The 22,991-nt window shown below is 44.2% G+C and overlaps 1 protein-coding gene across 18 annotated transcripts in view; it reads right to left on the bottom strand.

Moving 5' to 3' along the window:
* Positions 1 to 22,991, bottom strand: part of LOC106579599 (histone-lysine N-methyltransferase 2C) — a 373,485-nt gene that overhangs the window by 339,756 nt on the left and 10,738 nt on the right. For all 18 annotated transcript variants that reach the window (XM_045702710.1, XM_014159676.2, XM_014159658.2 and 15 more), the window contains exon 2: positions 13,619 to 13,798. In XM_045702710.1, coding sequence (XP_045558666.1) covers positions 13,619 to 13,797 — 179 coding nt within the window. In that variant the 5' untranslated portion in view covers position 13,798. The remainder of the gene's footprint in view (positions 1 to 13,618; positions 13,799 to 22,991) is intronic.

Raw genomic sequence — 22,991 nt, 5'->3', positions numbered from 1 at the left:
ATAAAAAACAGAGCCTCTCAAAGTCCTCGTAGGGATTCGTTGAGTAATCCATGCATGAAGCCAAACAATGCCGAACCCCATGAGAGACCTCGAAATAAACTAGAAGAAAACCAGATGTACAGTGATGCTCACTGTTAGACAGGCACTGCATAATACATGCGTCATGCCCATCTGACTACCCACAATCCTCGGGTTTTGCCAAGCCGGGGCAACGAAATGGATTTTACGTGTACCCGTCGTAACTACTGTGCAGCACAGAGGTTAACAAGTGATGAAATGTGGGCTAATGAGTAACCCGAAGGCAGATAAACACGGCTAGCCAAAGCCAGAGTGACAAGAGCGGACCACTGGGACCTGTGTAGCTTCCCGCTCTCCCTCCCTGTGATGTCTATTATTCCAGGGCTGTCATCTGGAACTCTTGGGAAACTCTCGTGTACAGTCTCACAGGACTAGGCTGGTAATAAATCACAAGCCACCTTTGGTACAATGTCAGGTTCATAAAGTAAGAGTCATTATGACAAGTTATGAGCCCAATTTCCAAGTTTAGGCTACCGTTTGTTTTTTCAGAATCAAAGACTTTCTAATCAGTATAGTACTGGTTCACATAAAAGTTTCTCGTCACCAAACACCAAACTGTATCTAGTCAAGATGATTCCAATTCTATGCATAATCTTTCACTGTTGAACCACTAAAAATCATATGGTACTGAACACAACCAGTCAGAAAAAAGCTCTCTCTAAAAGGACTTTACACACATCCAGTGGTAGTGGGGGACGGAGAGAGGGAGACATCCAGTGAGCTGGTCTCTACTACAGTGAGACACAGTGGTAGTGGGGGACGGAGAGAGGGAGACATCCAGTGAGCTGGTCTCTACTACAGTGAGACACAGTGGTAGTGGGGGACGGAGAGAGGGAGACATCCAGTGAGCTGGTCTCTACTACAGTGAGACACAGTGGTAGTGGGGGGACGGAGAGAGGGAGACATCCAGTGAGCTGGTCTCTACTACAGTGAGACACAGTGGTAGTGGGGGGACGGAGAGAGGGAGACATCCAGTGAGCTGGTCTCTACTACAGTGAGACACAGTGGTAGTGGGGGGACGGAGAGAGGGAGACATCCAGTGAGCTGGTCTCTACTACAGTGAGACACAGTGGTAGTGGGGGGACGGAGAGAGGGAGACATCCAGTGAGCTGGTCTCTACTACAGTGAGACACAGTGGTAGTGGGGGACGGAGAGAGGGAGACATCCAGTGAGCTGGTCTCTACTACAGTGAGACACAGTGGTAGTGGGGGGACGGAGAGAGGGAGACATCCAGTGAGCTGGTCTCTACTACAGTGAGACACAGTGGTAGTGGGGGGACATAGAGAGGGAGACATCCAGTGAGCTGGTCTCTACTACAGTGAGACACAGTGGTAGTGGGGGGACGGAGAGAGGGAGACATCCAGTGAGCTGGTCTCTACTACAGTGAGACACAGTGGTAGTGGGGGGAGGGAGAGAGGGAGACATCCAGTGAGCTGGTCTCTACTACAGTGAGACACAGTGGTAGTGGGGGAGGGAGAGAGGGAGACATCCAGTGAGCTGGTCTCTACTACAGTGAGACACAGTGGTAGTGGGGGACGGAGAGAGGGAGACATCCAGTGAGCTGGTCTCTACTACAGTGAGACACAGTGGTAGTGGGGGACGGAGAGAGGGAGACATCCAGTGAGCTGGTCTCTACTACAGTGAGACACAGTGGTAGTGGGGGACGGAGAGAAGGAGACATCCAGTGAGCTGGTCTCTACTACAGTGAGACACAGTGGTAGTGGGGGGACGGAGAGAGGGAGACATCCAGTGAGCTGGTCTCTACTACAGTGAGACACAGTGGTAGTGGGGGGACGGAGAGAGGGAGACATCCAGTGAGCTGGTCTCTACTACAGTGAGACACAGTGGTAGTGGGGGACGGAGAGAGGGAGACATCCAGTGAGCTGGTCTCTACTACAGTGAGACACAGTGGTAGTGGGGGACGGAGAGAGGGAGACATCCAGTGAGCTGGTCTCTACTACAGTGAGACACAGTGGTAGTGGGGGACGTAGAGAGGGAGACATCCAGTGAGCTGGTCTCTACTACAGTGAGACACAGTGGTAGTGGGGGACGGAGAGAGGGAGACATCCAGTGAGCTGGTCTCTACTACAGTGAGACACAGTGGTAGTGGGGGACGGAGAGAGGGAGACATCCAGTGAGCTGGTCTCTACTACAGTGAGACACAGTGGTAGTGGGGGGAGGGAGAGAGGGAGACATCCAGTGAGCTGGTCTCTACTACAGTGAGACACAGTGGTAGTGGGGGACGGAGAGAGGGAGACATCCAGTGAGCTGGTCTCTACTACAGTGAGACACAGTGGTAGTGGGGGACGGAGAGAGGGAGACATCCAGTGAGCTGGTCTCTACTACAGTGAGACACAGTGGTAGTGGGGGACGGAGAGAGGGAGACATCCAGTGAGCTGGTCTCTACTACAGTGAGACAGTGGTAGTGGGGGAGGGAGAGAGGGAGACATCCAGTGAGCTGGTCTCTACTACAGTGAGACACAGTGGTAGTGGGGGACGGAGAGAGGGAGACATCCAGTGAGCTGGTCTCTACTACAGTGAGACAGTGGTAGTGGGGGAGGGAGAGAGGGAGACATCCAGTGAGCTGGTCTCTACTACAGTGAGACACAGTGGTAGTGGGGGAGGGAGAGAGGGAGACATCCAGTGAGCTGGTCTCTACTACAGTGAGACACAGTGGTAGTGGGGGAGGGAGAGAGGGAGACATCCAGTGAGCTGGTCTCTACTACAGTGAGACACAGTGGTAGTGGGGGACGGAGAGAGGGAGACATCCAGTGAGCTGGTCTCTACTACAGTGAGACACAGTGGTAGTGGGGGAGGGAGAGAGGGAGAAAAACAAATAAGCTGCTGTTGCAAGTAGTTCCACCTCCCAAGGCAGTGACGAAATCCTGGAATGGGTACACAGGCTGGGCTGGGGCACACCGCCACCTCTGTAGCTCTGCTGTTTCCCAGCATGCCATTTAACCATTACCTATCCGGTTTTACATTTCCTGCTTACAGAGCAAGCTTCTACAAGCAATTGGTTAACAGCTTCAAAAATAATCCCAATGTTAGAGGCTAGAAACCTCTGATATGCTGACTCAACACAGGACATACCTTCCCTCCAACCAAAAGCAAACAAGGGTCAATGAAATGAACCGTTAACTCATACAGAACATGCAAGAGACCAATTAGAAATAGGTAGACCTAGGACTTTAGTTGAAACTCCCCCATAGAAAACAGTGGTAGGGATATTACTGTCCTAGGTTGGGCTTTGGGGGTGAGAACTGGCAACCAAAAAAACTACTATAATGCACTACTGCGACAGAGGCACAAAGCTCACGTGGGTCAGTGGGAGTTTGTCAGACAGATAAAGTACAACACCGAGGACGATATCTGTGTTTGTAAGAGAGTACGGGTGTTATTTTAGGCCAAATCAATAGGAACTAGTTTGACCACAAAAAAAAGGGACACCAATTTCACTGATGACATCAATAACAATAATGTTTCACAAAAAATCCTGCGCTGCTATAGCTTAATAAGGATCCATATTACATTTAGAAACGTTTCAAAACAATTTGTAAAACACTCATGATTGACAGCTGTTCCGAACGAACCAGGCCGGCCATTTAGATGGTCAGGTAACAGTCAGTGATTCATTGCCCTGACCCCTTGGGCATAGCCTACACAGGAGACATTTCCACATGCAGCAGCCATCGGGTTATGCAAGCCCTCTCAGAAGAGGTACTCCAAGCTTTTGCACTCTTTGTAAACAAATAAATTAAATAAAAACAGCCTGGCTTGCTGCTGGCAGAAAGACACTTCAGTGACACTGTGGGTCTAGGGATAAGCTCGCCTTCAGAAAGAGGAAAAGGGAACAGTTCCCTTGACAGCATACTTATTACATATGGATAGAAAACACCCTAAAGTTTCTAAAACTGTTTGAATGGTGTCTGTGAGTATAACAGAACTCATTTGGCAGGCAAAAACCTGACAAGGTTTCAGGCAGGAAGTGGCCTGTCTGACAAGGTGTCGTTCTTCTTGTCTCTGTTTATTGAAGAGTGAGGATCTTAGCTGTCCCGTGACACTTCCTACGGCTGCCATAGGGTCTCAGAAGGCGGTAAAAAGCTGAATCGTGGCTTTGCAGGCTCTGGCTGAAAAAAAGTAGCGCGTTTGGGTAGTGGCTGGTTACAGTACTGTGAGACTCAGGCTCGTGCCAACGTCGACCGAAAGCTTTGTTTACTTTCCTCTGTTTAGCTAAAAGGAGATTCCCGGTCGGAATATTATCGCTTTTTTACGAGAAATTGCATAAAAATGGATTTTAAACAGCGGTTGACATGCTTCGAAGTACGGTAATGGAATATTTAGATTTTTTTTGTCACGAATTGCGCCATGCGCACGACCCTGATTTACCATTTCAGATAGTGTCTGGGACGCACGAACAAAACGCCGCTATTCGAATATAACGATGGATTATTTTGGACCAAACCAACATTTGTTATTGAAGTAGCAGTCCTGGGAGTGCATTCTGAAGAAGACAACAAAAGGTAATCAAACTTTCATAATAGTAAACCTGATATTGGTGAGTGCTAAACTTGCCGGGTGTCTAAATAGCTAGCCCGTGATGCCTGGGCTATGTACTTAGAATATTGCGAAATGTGCTTTCACCAAAAAGCTATTTTAAAATCGGACATATCGAGTGCATAGAGGAGTTCTGTATCTATAATTCTTAAAATAATTGTTATGCTTTTTGTGAACGTTTATCGTGAGTAATTTAGAAAATTGTTAGTGAATTCGCCGGAAGTTTGCGGGGGGTATGCTAGTTCTGAACGTCACATGCTAATGTAAAAAGCTGGTTTTTGATATAAATATGAACTTGATTGAACAAAACATGCATGTATTGTATAACATAATGTCCTAGGGTTGTCATCTGATGAAGATCATCAAAGGTTAGTGCTGCATTTAGCTGTCTTCTGGGTTTTTGTGACATTATATGCTAGCTTGAAAAATGGGTGTCTGATTATTTCTGGCTTGGTACTCTGCAGACAATCTAATGTTTTGCTTTCGTTGTAAAGCCTTTTTGAAATCGGACAGTGTGGTTAGATAAAGGAGAGTCTTATCTTTAAAATGCTGTGAAATAGTCATATGTTTGAAAAATTGAAGTTTTTGTATTTTTGAGGAATTTGTAATTCGCGCCACGCCTATCATTGGATATTGGAGCAGGTGTTCCGCTAGCGGAACGTCTAGATGTAAGAGGTTAAGACACTAACAGCTTACACACGATAGGCAATTAAGGTCACAGTTATGAAAACTTAGGGCACTAAAGAGGCCTTTCTACTGACACTGAAAAACACCAAAAGAAAGATGCCCAGAGTCCCTGCTCATCTGCGTCAACGTGCCTTATGCATGCTGCAAGGAGGCATGAGGACTGCAGATGTGGCCAGGCGTAACATCTTACAGCAAGAACTGGCAACTCTGGTGCAGTCCAAGAGGAGGAGATGCACTGCAGTACTTAATGCAGCTGGTGGCCACACCAGATACTGACTGTTACGTTTGATTTTGACCCCCCTTTGTTCAGGGACATATTATTCCATTTGTTAGTCACATGTCTGTGGAACGTGTTCAGTTTATGATTCTTGTTATGGTCATACAAATATTTACACACACACACACACACACACACACACACACACACACCAGAAGAATACTAATAGACAAACATACCAGGAGCACACAGCATCACCCATATACACATTTTCCTAGGAAGTCAGTGGTGACAACATTTTAACACCAGTCATGTGTTTATGGCCCATAATCAGCCCAGGTGACAGTTTGTCTAGGCCAGCCAAGCTGTTACGAGTTCTTAATACCACTAAGTAGCGCCCAGGAGTTTTAAGACCCAATCTGAGACATTTTGGAATGTCCAATGGCCTTTTAAAATAAAACAATAATAATAATAATAATAAAAATAATAATAATAATAATAATATAGGCCTACATAAATACCTTATACAGTGTATTCCGAAAGTATTCAGACCTTGACTTCCCCACTTTGTTACTTTAGACTAATTAAAAAATATATTCTTTATTTTTCTCTTCAATCTAAACAAAATACCCAATATTTAAAATAAAAAACAGAAATACCATATTTACATAAGTATTCAGACCCTTTGCTATGAGACAAAATGTAGCTCAGGTGCATCCTGTTTCCATTGATCATCCTTGAGCTGTTTCTTCAACTTGATTGGAGTCCAACTGTGGTAAATTCTAGAGGTCGACCGATTATGATTTTTCAACGCCGATACCGATTATTGGAGGGCCTAGTAAGCCGGTACCGATTAATCGTCCGATTTAAAAAATAAAATAAAAAATACATTCATTTGTAATAATGACAATTACAACAATACTGAATGAACACTTATTTTAACTTAATATAATACTGCAATAAAATCAATTTAGCCTCAAATAAATAATGAAACATGTTCAATTTGGTTTAAATAATGCAAAAACAAAGTCTTGGAAAAGAAAGTAAAAGTGCAATATGTGCCATGTAAAAAAGCTAACGTTTAATTTCCTCTTGCTCAGAACATGAGAATATATGAAAGCTGGTGGTTCCTTTTCACGAGTCTTCAATATTCCCAGGTAAGATGTTTTAGGTTGTAGATATTATAGGAATATCTCTCTATACGATTTGTATTTCATATACCTTTGACTATTGGATGTTCTTATAGGCATTTTAGTCTTGCCAGTGTAACAGTATAGCTTCCGTCCCTCTCCTCGCTCCTACCTGGGCTCAAACCAGGAACACATCGACAACAGCCACCCTCGAAGCAGCGATACCAATGCAGAAGAAGGGAAAAAACTACTCCAAGTCTCAGAGCGAGTGACGTTTGAAACGCTATTAGCACGCACCCGGCTAACTAGCTAGCCATTGCACATCGGTTACACCAGCCTAATCTTGGGAGTTGATAGGCTTGAAGTCATAAACAGCTCAATGCTTGAAGCATTGCAAAGGGCTGCTGGTAAAACGCACAAAAGTGCTGTTTGAATGAATGCTTACGAGCCTGCTGGTGCCTACCACCGCTCAGTCAGACTGCTCTATCAAATATCAAATCATAGACTTAATTATAATAAACACACAGAAATACGAGCCTTAGGTCATTAATATGGTCGAATCCGGAAACTATCATCTCGAAATCAAAACGTTATTCCTGTTACATTGCACAATCTTCAATGTCATGTCATAATTCCGTACAATTCTGGCAAATTAGTTCGCAACGAGCCAGGTGACCCAAACTGTTGCATATACACTGACTCTGCGTGCAGTGAACGCAAAATGACACAATTTCACCTGGTTAATATTGCCTGCTAACCTGGATTTCTTTTAGCTAAATATGTAGGTTTAAAAATATATACTTGTGTATTGATTTTAAGAAAGGCATTGATGTTTATGGTTGGAGCAACGTGTACCTAAGCGATTATATGCAACGCAGGACAGGCTAGATAAACTATACTGCTCAAAATAAAGGGAACACTTAAACAACACATCCTAGATCTGAATGAAATAAATAATCGTATTAAATACTTTTTTCTTTACATAGTTGAATGTGCTAACAACAAAATCACAAAAATAATCAATGGAAATCCAATTTATCAACCCATGGAGGTCTGGATTTGGAGTCACACTCAAAATTAAAGTGGAAAACCACACTACAGGCTGATCCAACTTTGATGTCATGTCCTTAAAACAAGTCAAAATGAGGCTCAGTAGTGTGTGTGGCCTCCACGTGCCTGTATGACCTCCCTACAACGCCTGGGCATGCTCCTGATGAGGTGGGAGATGGTCTCCTGAGGGATCTCCTCCCAGACCTGGATTAAAGCATCCGCCAACTCCTGGACAGTCTGTGGTGCAACGTGGCGTTGGTGGATGGAGCGAGACATGATGTCCCAGATGTGCTCAATTGGATTCAGGTCTGGGGAACGGGCGGGCCAGTCCATAGCATCAATGCCTTCCTCTTGCAGGAACTGCTGACACACTCCAGCCACATGAGGTCTAGCATTGTCTTGCATTAGGAGGAACCCAGGGCCAACCGCACCAGCATATGGTCTCATAAGGGGTCTGAGGATCTCATCTCGGTACCTAATGGCAGTCAGGCTACCTCTGGCGAGCACATGGAGGGCTGTGCGGCCCCCCAAAGAAATGCCACCCCACACCATGACTGACCCACCGCCAAACCGGTCATGCTGGAGGATGTTGCAGGCAGCAGAACGTTCTCCACGGGCGTCTCCAGACTGTGTCACGTCTGTCACATGTGCTCAGTGTGAACCTGCTTTCATCTGTGAAGAGCACAGGGCGCCAGTGGCGAATTTGCCAATCTTGGTGTTCTCTGGCAAATGCCAAACGTCCTGCACGGTGTTGGGCTGTAAGCACAACCCCAACCTGTGGACGTCGGGCCCTCATACCACCCTCATGGAGTCTGTTTCTGACCGTTTGAGCAGACACATGCACATTTGTGGCCTGCTGGAGGTCATTTTTCAGGGCTCTGGCCGTGCTCCTCCTGCTCCTCCTTGCACAAAGGCGGAGGTAGCGGTCCTGCTGCTGGGTTGTTGCCCTCCTACGGCCTCCTCCACGTCTCCTGATGTACTGGCCTGTCTCCTGGTAGCGCCTCCATGCTCTGGACACTACGCTGACAGACACAGCAAACCTTCTTGCCACAGCTCGCATTGATGTGCCATCCTGGATGAGCTGCACAACCTGAGCCATTTGTGTGGGTTGTAGACTCAGTCTCATGCTACCACCAGAGTGAAAGCACCGCCAGCATTCAAAAGTGACCAAAACATCAGCCAGGAAGCATAGGAACTGAGAAGTGGTCTGTGGTCACCACCTGCAGAACCACTCCTTTATTGGGGGTGTCTTGCTAATTGTCTATAATTTCCACCTGTTGTCTATTCCATTTGCACAACAGCATGTGAAATGTATTGTCAATCAGTGTTGCTTCCTAAGTGGACAGTTTGATTTCACAGAAGTGTGATTGACTTGGAGTTACATTGTGTTGTTTAAGTGTTCCCTTTATTTTTTTGAGCAGTGTAGTAATATCATCAACCACGTGTAGTTAACTAGTGATTATGATTGATTGATTGTTTTTTTTTAAGATAAGTTTAATACTAGCTAGCAACTTACCTTAGCTTCTTACTGCATTCGCGTAACCTCGTGGAGTGCAATGTAAAGCAGGTGGTTAGAACGTTGGACTAGTTAACCGTAAGATTGCAAGATTGAATCCCTGAGCTGACAAGGTAAAAATCTGTCGTTCTGCCCCTGAACAAGGCAGTTAACCCACCGTTCCTAGGCCGTCATTGAAAATAAGAATGTGTTCTTAACTGACTTTCCTAGTTAAATAAAGGTAAAAAAATATTACAATTTTAAAAAATGTTCAAAAAAAAATAATAATCGGCGTCCAGAAATACCAATTTCCGATTGTTATGAAATCTTGAAATCGGCCCTAATTAAAATCGGCCATTCCGATTAATCAGTCGACCTCTAGTAAATTCAATTGATTGGACATGATTTGGGAAGGCACACACCTGTCTATATAAGGTCCCACAATTGACAGAAATATCCGTAGAGCTCCGAGACAGGATTGAGTCAAGGCACAGATCTGGGGAAGGGAACCAAAAAAATATCTGCAGCACTGACGGAGCTCTAGAATTCCTCTGTGGAGATGGGAGAAACTTCCAGAAGGACAACCTTCTCTGCAACACTCCAACAATCAGGGCTTTATGGAAGAGTGGCCAGATGGAAGCCACTCCTCAGTAAAAAAGGCACATAACAGCCCGCTTGGAGTTAGCTAAAAGGCACCTAAAGGACTCTCAGACCATGAGAAACAAGATTCTCTGGACTGATAAAACCAAGATTGAACTCTTTGGCCTGAATGCCAATCGTCATGTCTGGAGTAAACCTGGCACCATCCCTACAGTGAAGCATTGTGGTGGCAGCATGATGCTGTGGGGATGTTTTCAGCGGCAGGGACTGGGAGACTAGTCAGGATCGAGGGAAAGATGAACGGCGCAAAGTACAGAGAGATTCTTGATGAAAACCTGCTCCAGAGCGCTCAGGACGTCAGACTGAGGCGAATGTCCACCTTCCAACAGGACAACGACCCTAAGTACACAGCCAAGACAACGCAGGAGTGGATTCGGGACAAGTTTCTGAATATCCTTGAGTGGCCCAGCCAGAACCCGGAATTTAATCCGAGCTAACATCTCTGAAGAGACCTGAAAGACAGGTGTGCCAAGCTTGTAGCGTCATAACAATAAGACTCGAGGCTGTAATCGGTGCCAAAGGTGCTTATACAAAGTACTGAGTAAAGGGTCTGAATACTTAAGTAAATGTTTGTTTGGCAAATTGATAAAAACTATCTAAAAACCTGTTTTTACTTTGTCATTATGGGGTAGTGTGTGTGTAGATTGATGAGTTAAAAAAAACGATGAATTTTAGAATTAGGCTGTAATGGTCCCGTGTGGCTCAGTTGGTAGAGCATGGTGTTTGCAACACCAGGGTTGTGGGTTCGGTTCCCACGGGGGACCAGTACGGGGGGAAAAATTGTGAAATGTATGCATTAACTACTGTAAGTCGCTCTGGATAAGAGCGTCTGCTAAATGACTAAAATGTAAATATGTAACAAAATGTGGAAAAGTCAAGGAGACTGAATACTTCCCGAATGCACTGTACATATGCGTACACACACACACACACACACCTCGTTAGCTTAGTACAGCTGTCGTAGCCAATCATATGACTGTTGGTTGCATCCATAGCGCATGAATTTGAGTGGTTACATTTCTCTAGCCCCATCCCTTTATACCAAACCAAGTGGCGGGGCTGTCAAAAAGAACCTCAGGATTGTGGGTTCTCAGTTGGCGTTTCTATCCAACACTATGTATATGAAAGGCAACAAACTGGAAATACACTAAGGCAGCCGCTTGCTTGCTTGCTTGTTAGGCAGCCGCTTGCTTGCTTGCTTGTTAGGCAGCCGCTTGCTTGCTTGCTTGTTAGGCAGCCGCTTGCTTGCTTGCTTGTTAGGCAGCCGCTTGCTTGCTTGCTTGTTAGGTAGTTGCTCCCGAGGAGGCGTACATACGGTACCGTGGCACTGTTAGCGTGCAAAGCACCATCAGCTATGCGGCCCTATGGCGTTTCTACCTGCAGTGTCAGGTGCCATGCTAATCAAACTCAAATCAAATTTTAATTGTCATATGCGCTGAATACAACAGGTGTAGACCTTACCGTGAAATGCTGAATACAACAGGTGTAGGTCGACCTTACTGTGAAATGCTAACTTACAAGAACCTTAACTCTATTTCTTGAACTGCGTTGTTGGTAAAGAAAATATTTACTAAATAAACTAAAGCATAAAATAATAACGAGGCTACCGTAATTTCCGGACTATTAAGCGCACCTGAATATAAGCCGCACCCACTGAATTTAAAAAAAGATTATTTTGAACATAAATAAGCCGCAGGTGCCTACCGGTACATTGAAACAAATGAACTTTACACAGGCTTTAACGAAACACGGCTTGTAACAAAAATAAATAGGCTTTAACGAAACACAGCTTGTAACAATTTTTTTTTTATTAGCTGTAAGCTTTAGTTGTCTTTTTGCACCGAGTCAATTCCTCACGCTGCTGTTTCCAACGTCTTATCATCGACTCATTAAGACCAAGCTCCCGTGCAGCAGCTCTATTTCCTTTTCCAACAGCCAGATCAATCGCCTTCAACTTGAAAGCTGCATCATATGCATTTCTCCGTGTCTTTGCCATGAGGGTGACAAAATGACTACCGTAATCAGAATGATGGGAAGTTTGAGAGCGCTCGATTTAATCTAAACAGTAAATAAAAAAGTTGTTTGACCTTAACCCGTTCGGCAATTTCATTGGTCTAATGAAAGCTTCATGCCGCCAAAAAACTGAGCACGTCACAGAATGTGTTTTTTTGGAGAGAAAAAATAATTGAAAGCCGGAAAAATCCATATATTAGCCGCGTCATTGTTAAAGCCGCGAGGTTCAAAGCCTGGGAAAAAAGTTGCGGCTTATAGTCCGGAATTTACGGTATATACAGGGGGTAGCGGTACCGAGTCAATGTTCGGGGGTACAGGTAAGTCGAGGTAATATGTACATGTAGGTAGGGGTAAAGTGACTGTGCATAGATAATAAACAGCGAGTAGCAGCGGTGTAAAAACCACCTAGCATTTAGGTCCAGGATGGCAGGAAGCTTGGCCCCATTGATGTACTGGGCAGTACGCACTACCCTCTGTAGAGCCTTACGTTCGGATGCCGAGCAGTTGCCATACTAGGCAGTGATGCAACCGGTCAGGATGCTCTCGATGGTGAAGCTGTAGAACTTTTTGAGTATCTGGGGACCCATGCAAAATATTTTCAGTCTCCTGAGGGGGAAAAGGTGTTGTCGTGCCCTCTTCACGACTGTCTTGGTGTGTTTGGACCATGCTAGTTTGTAGGTGATGTGGACACCAAGGAACTTGAAACTCACAACCCGCTCCACGTTAATGGGGGCCTGTTCGGCCCGTCACATTAGTAGGAAGTAACCAAGCACACCCTCCATCTGAAGATCAAATCCCCTCCCCAAAATGTTACAGTGTACTCCTTCTCCATGTCATTTGAGCAGTCCATCTCCTACAGTTCTTCCAGATTGGTTTTGTTGTGCACTGATAGAAGGTAGAATGACATTAGACCAATAAGACACCAGGATGAAAGCAATACTTTCTCTCCTTTATGAGTCTTGCCACGTGAAAAGATGAAAGTGGGGATATCTCGGAGACAAAAATGTAACAACCAAAAGAGGAAAAACATTAATAGCCGCGTACATTGTTCGTTTCTAGGCAGCATCTCCTTGTGTGCCTCGCGGTCGCTAAGCTTCCTCAGTGCTAATGCACCTCAAAACACTTGAGTGGCTCCTCGAGGTGGAATCGGTGCATAGCTTAGCTCCACGTCACGCTTCGTGATTCTGCTTCCCTCTCCAAACACACACAAATCCCCATCCCCACGTGTAATGTTTGGGGTTAACTTGAGTTATCCCTGCAGCCACATCAGCGCACATGCCCTTCCTTGCACTCGTATGATTCATTTGGGAGGCCTAGTAGTGAGTAGCAGATGTAATAATTCATGGTACTTAATAAATTGATTTAGTGGGCCTATGGGGTTGTGGGGATGAGGTAGGGTGATTATTATCAACAACAAAAAAGCTGCTTTGAAAGAAATGGCAAGATTGAGCTTAAACCAGCCACAGAGAGATCAGTCGGTAGACTTAATGGTGTTTTATCCTCTACAATATGAATTAAACATTTACATCTCACTACCACCAAAAACAAAGACCCCCTCCAGAACAACTAAACTGCATAGTAAAATACATCAAAAAGGATAACATAAGACTGGCCAAATGCCACACGGCCCAGTGAAACCATGGAGGGCGATACCATCAGCAAAGCAGTCAAACCCAAGCACAGGCACCTCCCACTAAGCATCACATCAAGGTTAGAGCGAATGGGACCTACTTCTTTTGAGGTGTGGGTACTCGCGTGGGCGCGCCTGCATCCTTACGAGGCCGGCCACGGGGGCGCCTGTCTGTGGAGGCAGGGGAGGGGCTGTCTGAGGGGGAGCCCCCCCCAGTGCTGCTCAGGGGAGGAGACGGTCCGTGGTCAGAGGGATCCAGACTCTTGTACTCTGATGACATTCTGTGGACCGGGATGGAGAGCATAGGGAAGAGAACGAGAGAGAGATTATTTATTAAATCATGGACAATGGAGATATGCAAAATGTGTCTTGCTAGTGAAGATGACAAACTGTATTGTAAATGTGACCTGTTTTAGTATACTATGAGACAGTGGACTTCTGAAATCCCAACAACCACCAATGTCTGTCATCTCTCCGTGTCCACCAGTTTGACACATGGATAATGGCAATGAATGCCAATATTTTATGCCATAGAGATCTTTCAATGCAACATATTCCATTTCCAAACCTGCTTGGACCAGTGCCCGGGCTAGTTCAGCAAATCACCTTTTGTTATATTCCCCACCAGCCAATCCGATTTAACTAATCAAGAGCTTGATGATTAGTTTACTAGGTGAATCAGGCATACTGGTTCAAAAGTTAGAGAAGTTTCTTTCAGTTGATGCATGTTAACTTCACATGCCTCAAGATGCGAAGCATGCAAAAACACACAAATAAAAGGGGCCAGGATGTAAGTCACTGTCACATCACTCCTACTCAACTTTGACTAGCAAATTTGCTGAGGTTACCACCACCTATCTAGCCCACTAACAACTAGTTTCAAGTTCATGTCACATGCACAAGTACAGTGAAATGCTTTTTTAACAAGCATTAACTCCAACAATGAAGTAATCCATAATGTATACTGAACAGAAATACTCAAAATAATAGAACAATCTCTAAGATTTTACCAAGTTAAAGTTCATATGAAGAAATCAGTCAATTGAAATAAATAAATTAGGCCCAAATCAACAGATTTCGCAACTGGGAATACAGATTTGATGGTCACAGAATGCTTTATATTTTTAAATGTATGGGCCTCACAATGCGTCTCAAATTGCCATAAAAAAATGCAATTGTGTTCATTGTCAGTAGCTTATGCCTGCCCATACCACAACCCCACCATGGGGCACTTTGTTCACGTTGACATCAGCAAACCACTGGCCCAAACAATGCTATACACATGGTCTGCGGTTGGGAGGCCGATTGGACGAACTGCCAAATTCTCTACGACGTTGGAGGCAGCTTATGATAAAGAAATAAACATTCAAATTCAGCCCTCATTTATCTGTAGTCCACGATCATCTATTTTGTCTTGCTCACCTCAAAACATCTGTGTCATGTGACAAAACTGCACATTTTAGTGGCCTTTATAGTCCCCGGCAAAAGGTGGACCTGTGTAATGATCATGCTGTTTAATCAACTTCTTGATATGCCCCACCTGTCAGGTAGATGGATAATCTTGTTAAAGGAGAAATGCTCACTAACAGGGACGTAAACAAATTTCAGCAAAAAAACAGGAGAAAAATAAGATTTTTGTGCATACGAAAAATTTCAGGGATCTTTTATTTCAGCTCATGAAACATGGGACCAACACTTTAAATGTTGCGTTTATATTTTTGTTGAGTATATACACATCGCATTCAGAAAGTATTAGGACGGCTTGAGTTTCCACATTGTTACAGCCTTATTCTAAAATTAATTAAATTGTATTTTTTCCCCCTCAATCTACACACAATTCCCAATAAAGATAAAGCAAAAACAGGTTCATAGAAATCTTTGCAAACGTATTAAAAATACAAAAACTGATTAAATCGGTCGACTGCTAATTCAGAGACTTGTCCTGCAGCCACTCCTGCATTGTCTTGGCTGTGTGCTTAGGGTCGTTGTCTTGTTGGAAGGTGAACATTCGCCTTAGTCTGAGGTCCTGAGCACCCTGGTGCAGCTTTTCATCAAGTATCTCTGTACTTTGCTCCGTTCCACTTTCCCTCGATCCTGACTAGTCTCCCAGTACCTGTCGCTGAAAAACATCCCCACAGCATCATGCTGCCACCACCATGCTTCGCCGCAGGGACGGTGCCAGGTTTCCTCCAGAAATGACGATTGGCATCCAGGCCAAAGAGTTCAATGTTGGTTTCATCAGACCAGAGAATCTTGTTTCTCATGGTCTGAGAGTCCTTTAGGTGCCTTTTGGCAAACTCCAAGCAGGCTTTCATGTGCCTTTTACTGAGGAGTGGCTTCCATCTGGCCACTTTACCATAAAGGCCTAATTGGTGAAGTGCGGCATAGATGGTTGTCCTTCTGAAAGGTTCTCCCATCTCCACAGAAGACCTCTAGAGCACTGTCAGAGTGACCATCGGTTTCTTGGTCACCTCCCTGACCAAGGTCCTTCCCTCCAGATTTATCAGTTTGGCTGGTCAGCCAGCTCTAGGAAGAGTCTTTGTGGTTCTAAACTTCTTCCATTTAAGAATGATGGAGGCCACTGTGTTCTTGGGGACCTTCAATGCTGCAGAAATGTTTTGGTACACTTCCCCAGATCTGTGTCTCGATGAAATCCTGTCTCAAAGCTCTACGGACAATTCCTTCGACCTCATGGCTTGGTTTTTGCTCTGACATGCACGGTCATCTGTGGGACCTTTTATAGACAAGTGTGTACTTTTCCAAATCATGTCCAATCAATTGAATTTACCACAGGTGGCCTCCAATCAAGTTGTAGAAACATCTCAAGGATGATCAATGGAAACAGGATGCACCCGAGCTCAATTTTGTGTCTAATAGCAAAGGTTCTGAATATGCATGTAAATATGCTATCCGTTTATTTTTATTAATTATCAAACATTTAAAAAAAAAATAATAATTCGCTTCGTCATTATGGGGAATTGTGTTTAGATTGTAATATTGCCATACCAAGCAGTGATACAGCCAGTCAAGATGCTCTCAAATGGTACAACTGAGGATTTGAGGGCCCTTGCTAAACAGTTAACCTCCTGAGGGGGAAGAGACGCTGTTGCACCACCTTCACGACTGTGCGGTTGTATGGACCTTTTTAAGGTAAGTGATTTGGACACAAGAACTTGAAGCGCTCAACCTGCTCAACTGCAGCCTCCCCCTGTCGTACACGATCAGCTCCTTGGTCTTACTGGCGTTGAGAGGTTGTTGTTCTAGCCCCACACTGCCAGGTCACTGACCTCCTCCCTGTAGTCTCATCGTCGCCAGTGATCAGGCCTACCACCATTGTGTCGTCAGCAAACTTGGTGGTGGTGGAGTCATGTGTGCCTACACAGTCATGGGTGAACAGGGAGTACTAAGCACACGCCCGTGTTGAGGGTCAGTGTGGCGGAGGTGATGTTGCCTAAATTCACCACCTGGGGTCGGCCCGTCAGGAAGTCCAGGATCCAGTTGCAGAGGGAGATGTTCAGTCCCAGGGTCCTCAGCTTGGTGACAAGCTTGGAGGGGACAATTGTGTTGAACGCTGAGCTGTAGTCAATGAAAAGCATTCCCACATAGGCATTGCTCTTATCGAGGTGGATGAGGGTAGTGTGGAGTGCAATTGAGATCGCATCATCTATGGATCTGTTGGGGCGGAATGCAAATTAGAGTTGGTCTAGGGTGATGGAGTTGATGTGCGCCATAACCAGCCACTCAAAGCACTTCATGTTTACAGATGTGAGTGCTACAGGGCGGTAGTCATTGTGGCATGAAGCATTAAAGTTCATAGAAACAGGAATGGTGGTCATTATAAAACATGTTGGGATTACAGACTGGGACAAGGAGAAGTTGAAAATGACCATGAATATTCCTGCCAGCTGTTCTGCGCATGCTCTGAGAATGCGCCCTGGAATACCATCTGGCCCCCCAACCCTGCGTGTATTGACCTGATTGAAGACTTTTATTACGTCGGCCTCGGAGAGCAAGATCAGCCAATCTTCTGGGTTAGTGGAGACCCTCACACCTGGCACAATGTAGTTACTGTCAAAGCGTGCCTAAAATGTATTGAGTTTGTCTGGTAGAAAGGCATCGGTTGGGCAGATCATGTCTGGGTCTTCCTTTTTAACCCATAATGGGCTGTAGCCCCTGACAAAAGTGGCAGGTGTCAGAGCCTGTGTAATATGATTCCACCTTATTCCTATATTGTCCTTCTTGTTAGACGACTCTGGAGGTCATAGTGGGACTTCTTGTACTTGTTCCTGTCCTCAGCCGTAGCATCAGGGTTGTCTGCGATAGCCCTGTGTGCAGTAGACCTACCCTTTAGTTTAGCGCCAACCTCAGTTTTAATCCAAGACTGAGTGGGGAAGCAGCAAACCGTAACTGTGGGGACGTTGTCGATGCACTTCCTAATGAAGCCGGTGGTTAGCTCAATGTTATCGACGGAGTCCAACGCCAGCAAAGCGGTCCTGGAGACCATTTCTGAACTGAGAGAGTCATGGGTGATTTCTGTTTGAGCTACTTCTTGTAAACAGGAAGCAGGAGTACGGAGTAATGATCTGATTTGCTTGTGGGTAGAATAACAGTAGTCTTTATTGCCCCTAGTGGCGAGGGAGACGTGTTGATGAAAGTCACGATAACAGCTGAAAACTCCCTCGGGAGATGAGTGTTGGTTAAATGCCATGAGGTATTCCAAGACGGGTGAACAATGGGCCGACAGTTGAACAAGTTAATGCAGAAGCAAACCCACCCCTCCTCTCGATTTCCCCCGACTCCACTGTCCTATCATTACGGTGAATGACGAATCCATCGAGTTGGACTGCCATGGGGGGGGGTCTTGTCTGAGACTAATGTTTCAGAAAAGCAGAGAACATTGTAGAGTGTCTCTCTGGTAGCAAATCTGTGATCGGAAGTCATCCATCTTATCATCATCAAGTGGCCAGTAGAACGGAGGGAAGAGGTGACCGGTTCTCCTGTCACCTTAATCTGAACCCGGAATTGAGTTAAGCAACTGCCGAGCTGATGTTCAAAAGTTCTTGTCAGTTGTAAGAAATGATACATTTAGAGAAATTAAGGTAAAAATAAACAAAAGATACACAAAATAGCAAAGTTGGGTCAGAGCTTGCAAAACGGCCGCCATCCAGTACGGTGCCACTGTATCTTTAACCACAGAACACAGCAGATTTAGCTACCACTATTAGCTTAGCTACCACCATTAGCTACCACCATTAGCTACCACCATTAGCTACCACCATTAGGAACTGAGAAAATTGACAGTAGCAACTGCAACAACTGCTCGGTGAAAGGCACAACTGGAAGAGCTCTTCCACAAGAAAGAGGGAAAGAAAGAAAACCTTACAACAACAAAAAAGACAACGAGGTGAGGGCAGCGTTGCCGAGACCAGCTGTGCGAAGCCTCGTGTTGAGGGACTTCTACAGTGCCTTCAGAAAGTATTCATACCCATTGACTTATTCCATATTTTGTTGTGAATTCCAAGTGATTGCGTTTTAGAAAAAAACTATTCCCCATTATGACAAAGTTGTGTTTTTTTTAGGAAATGTATTGAAAAAGTAACTAATTTACATAAGTATTCACACCCGTGTTAATATTTTGTAGAAGCACCTTTGACAACGATTACAGCTGTAAGTATTTCTGGGTAAATCTTAAATCTTTCCACACCTGGATTGTGCAACATTTGCCCATTATTCTTTTTCAAAATTGTTCAAGCTCTGCCATATTGGCTGTTGATCATTCACAGACAACCATTTTCAGGTCTTGCCATAGAATTTCAAGTAGATCAAAGTCCAAACTGTAACATTGCCACTCAGGAGCATCCACCGTCTTCTTGGTAAACAACTCCAGTGTAGATTTGGCCTTGTCCTGCTGAAAGGAATTCATCTCCCAGGTGTCTTTTTATCCTGAAAAACTCCCCAGGCCTCAATGATTATAAGCATACCTATAACATGATGGAACCACCATATTTTCAAGCATAGTGGACAGTGATAATCAGTAATGTGTTGTATTGGATTTGCCCCAAAACATAACTTTATGTCCTGAATACAAAGTGTTAATTGCTATGGCACATTTATTTTTTAGTATTTGCTTAGTGCCTTGCTGCAAGCAGGATGCATGTTTTGGAATATTTTTTTATTCTGTAAAGGCTTCTTTCTTTTCAATTGCCAATTAGTTTAGTATTGTGGAGTAACTACAGTGTCATTGATCCGTCCACAGTTTTATCCTAAACCAGCCAATAAAAACAATTTAAAAAAACTGTTTTAAAGTCACCAGCAGCCTCAGTGAAATCCCTGAGCGGTTTCCTTCCTCTCCGGCAACTGAGTTAGGAAGGACACCTGTATCTTTGTAGTGACTGGGTGTATTGATACACCATCCAAAGCATAATTATTAACTTCACCATGCTCAAAGGGATATTCAACATTTTTGCTTTTCAATCTTTTAACCCATCTACCAATAGGTGCCCCTCTTTGCAAGGCATTGGAAAACCTCCCTGGTCTTTGTGGTTGAATCTGTGTTTGAAATTCAATGCTCGACTGAGGGACCTTACAGATAATTGTATGTGTGGGGTACAGAGATGAGGAAGTCGTTAAAAAAAAAAAAATCATGTTAAACACTTATTGCACACAGAGCGAGTCCATGCAACTTAAGTGATATATTAAGCACATTTTTACACCTGAACTTATTTACGCTTGCCAAAACAAAGGGGTTGAATCCTTATTGACTGAAGACATTTCAGCTGTTAATAAAAAATGTACTAAAAAAATAAAATAAATATTGTGTTTAGGCCAGAGACAAAGAATCTCAATTGAATCCATTTTAAATTCAGGCTGTAACAACAGAAAGAGGGAAAAAGTCAATGGGTGGAAATACTTTCTGAAGGCACTGTACGTGCTCTACTGAGCACTGCTGAAATTAATTTAGCCATTTAGTTCAGCACAGTCATCCTGGGGTGGAGAATGAAAATGAGAAAGAGAGGAGAGAGAAGAAATAGGAGGGCGCCCCGCTGTGCGTATGTACCGGTGCTTATTTTAATATTGATTTAACACGAGGGTTTTAACAGGTTTTGAATGCACTGCTAAAGCCAAGTGGCTGCTCAGCCTCACACCGTCGCTGGGCAGACCACAAACACCCTAAGACATGAGCATGCTGGTTTGTTTGAAACATAGGCCTATGTGCCTATGGCACCAGAAACGGAAGTTGGTTCGTACACATCTATGACACATCACAGACCCCCCCCCCCAACAGCAAGACCTTTGGGACATCACTGAACGTACTAACATGGGTTCCCACATTTAAGGACAGATGTGGTTGTTTGTGACATGTGGGTGCCCTGGCCCTGCTTGTTTGCTATTTCAGAACACACCCTCTTCCCTTCTTTTCTCCCCCTCGCTAGACTCCCAGCCAATCAGAGTACAGAAATGTTCCTCTTGTTCAGTCCCTCCTTGGCTCAGTCTGCACAGATCTTATCTGACGTAGTGTTGTAGATTTGGCCTACAGAAGAGGCCGGTGCTAGAGAAAGTAATCTATTCCAAAAAGGGAGAAGGATATTCCACAATCTTGGGGACAAAATGTTATTAAATCTAGATGAAAAACAAGTGATATTTCCTAAAGCCGTATTTGTTTCAGTAAAACATTTGATGTAGTGTAAGAAACATTTGGCGTAAATCATCACTCACCATAATGGCCTATCATGGCAATAAGCCCCTTGAAATTGTATGAGTAATCAAAAATATTAACATCTTGGATGTATAGGTATTTCATGTAAAGTACCAGAAGAAAGTTTGGACACACCTACTAATTCAAGAGTTTATTTTTACTATTTTCTACATTTTAGAATAATAGTGAAGATGGAAAAACTATGAAATAAGACATTGAATTATATAGTAACCAAAAGTGTTAAATCAAAATATATTACATATGAGATTCTTCAAAGTAGCCACCCTTTGCCTTGATGTACTCTTGGCATTTTCTCAACCAACTTCACCTGGAATAAATTTTCCAACAGTCTTGAAAGAGTTCCAACATATGCTGAGAACTTGTTTGCTGCTTTTCCTTCACTCTGCGGTCCAACTCATCCCAAACCACCTTAATTGGGGTAGGGCTCAGCTGATTGTGGATGCCAAATCATCTAATGCAGCACTCCATCACTCTCCTTCTTGGTCAAATAGCCCTTACGCAGTCTGGAAGCGTGTTGGGTCATTGTCCTGTTGAAAAACAAATGATAGTCCCACTAAGCGCAAGCAGATGGGATGGCGTATCACTGCAAAATGCTGTGGTAGCCATGCTGGTTGAGTGTGCCTTCTAAATAAATCACTGACAGTGTCACCAGAGAAGCACCCCCACACCCATGCTTCACGGTGGGAACTACACATGCGGAGATAATCCGTTCACCTACTCTGCGTCTCACAAAGACACGGCAGTTGGAACCAAAAATCTCAAATTTGGAACCATCAGACCAAAGGACAGATTTCCACTGGTCTAATGTCCATTGCTTGGGTTTCTTGGCCAAAGCAAGTATCTCCTTATTATTGGTGTCCTTTAGTAGTGGTTTCTTTGCAGCAATTCGACCATGAAGGCCTGATTCAGGCAGTCTCCTCTGAACAGATGATGTTGAGATGTGTCACTTGAACTCTGAAGCATTTATTTGAGCTGCAATTTCTGAGGCTGGTAACTCTGGGTCTTCCTTTCCTGTGGCGGTGCTCATGAGAGCCAGTTTCATCATATCGCTTGATGGGTTTTGCGACTGCACTTGAAGAAACGTGCAAAGTTCTTGAAATTTTCCAGATTGACTGACCTTCGTGTCTTAAAGTAATGATGGACTGTCGTTTCGCTTTGGTTATTTGAGCTGTTCTTGCCATAATATGGACTTGGTCTTTTACCAAATAGGGTTATCTTCTGTGTACCATCCATCCCTACCTTGTCACAACACAACTGATTGGCTAAAACGCACTAAGGAGGAAAGAAATTCCACAAATTAACTTTTAACAAGGCACACCTGTTAATTGAAATGCATTCCAGGTGACTACCTTATGAAGCTGGTTGAGAGAATCCCAAGAGTGTGCAAAGCTGTCATCAAGGCAAAGGGAGGTGATTTAGAAAAATCTCAAATATATTGTGATTTGTGAAACACTTTTTTGGTTACTACATGATTCTATGTGTTATTTCATAGTCTTGATGTCTTCACTATTATTCTACAATGTAGAAAATAGTAAAAATAAAGAAAAACCCTGGAATGAGTAGGTGTCCAAACTTTTGACTGGTACTGTATATGCATTTGATGTGTGTGTGTGTGGTCTGCCAGGTTGCATGTCTCACTCTTGAACTAGATCATCCCATCGAAGACAATCTGTTGTGTTTGTCAATTTGTCTTGAAGGATGGTCAGGATGTGTGTTGCATTAGTTGAACAAAAACAGGGAAACATTTGAAATGGAGA

The sequence above is a fragment of the Salmo salar genome, chromosome ssa19 (genome assembly GCF_905237065.1).
Source record: "Salmo salar chromosome ssa19, Ssal_v3.1, whole genome shotgun sequence".
NCBI lineage: Eukaryota > Metazoa > Chordata > Actinopteri > Salmoniformes > Salmonidae > Salmo > Salmo salar.
The sequence above is the reverse complement of the archived record's forward strand: the minus strand, read 5'-3'. Positions and strand labels throughout refer to the sequence as shown.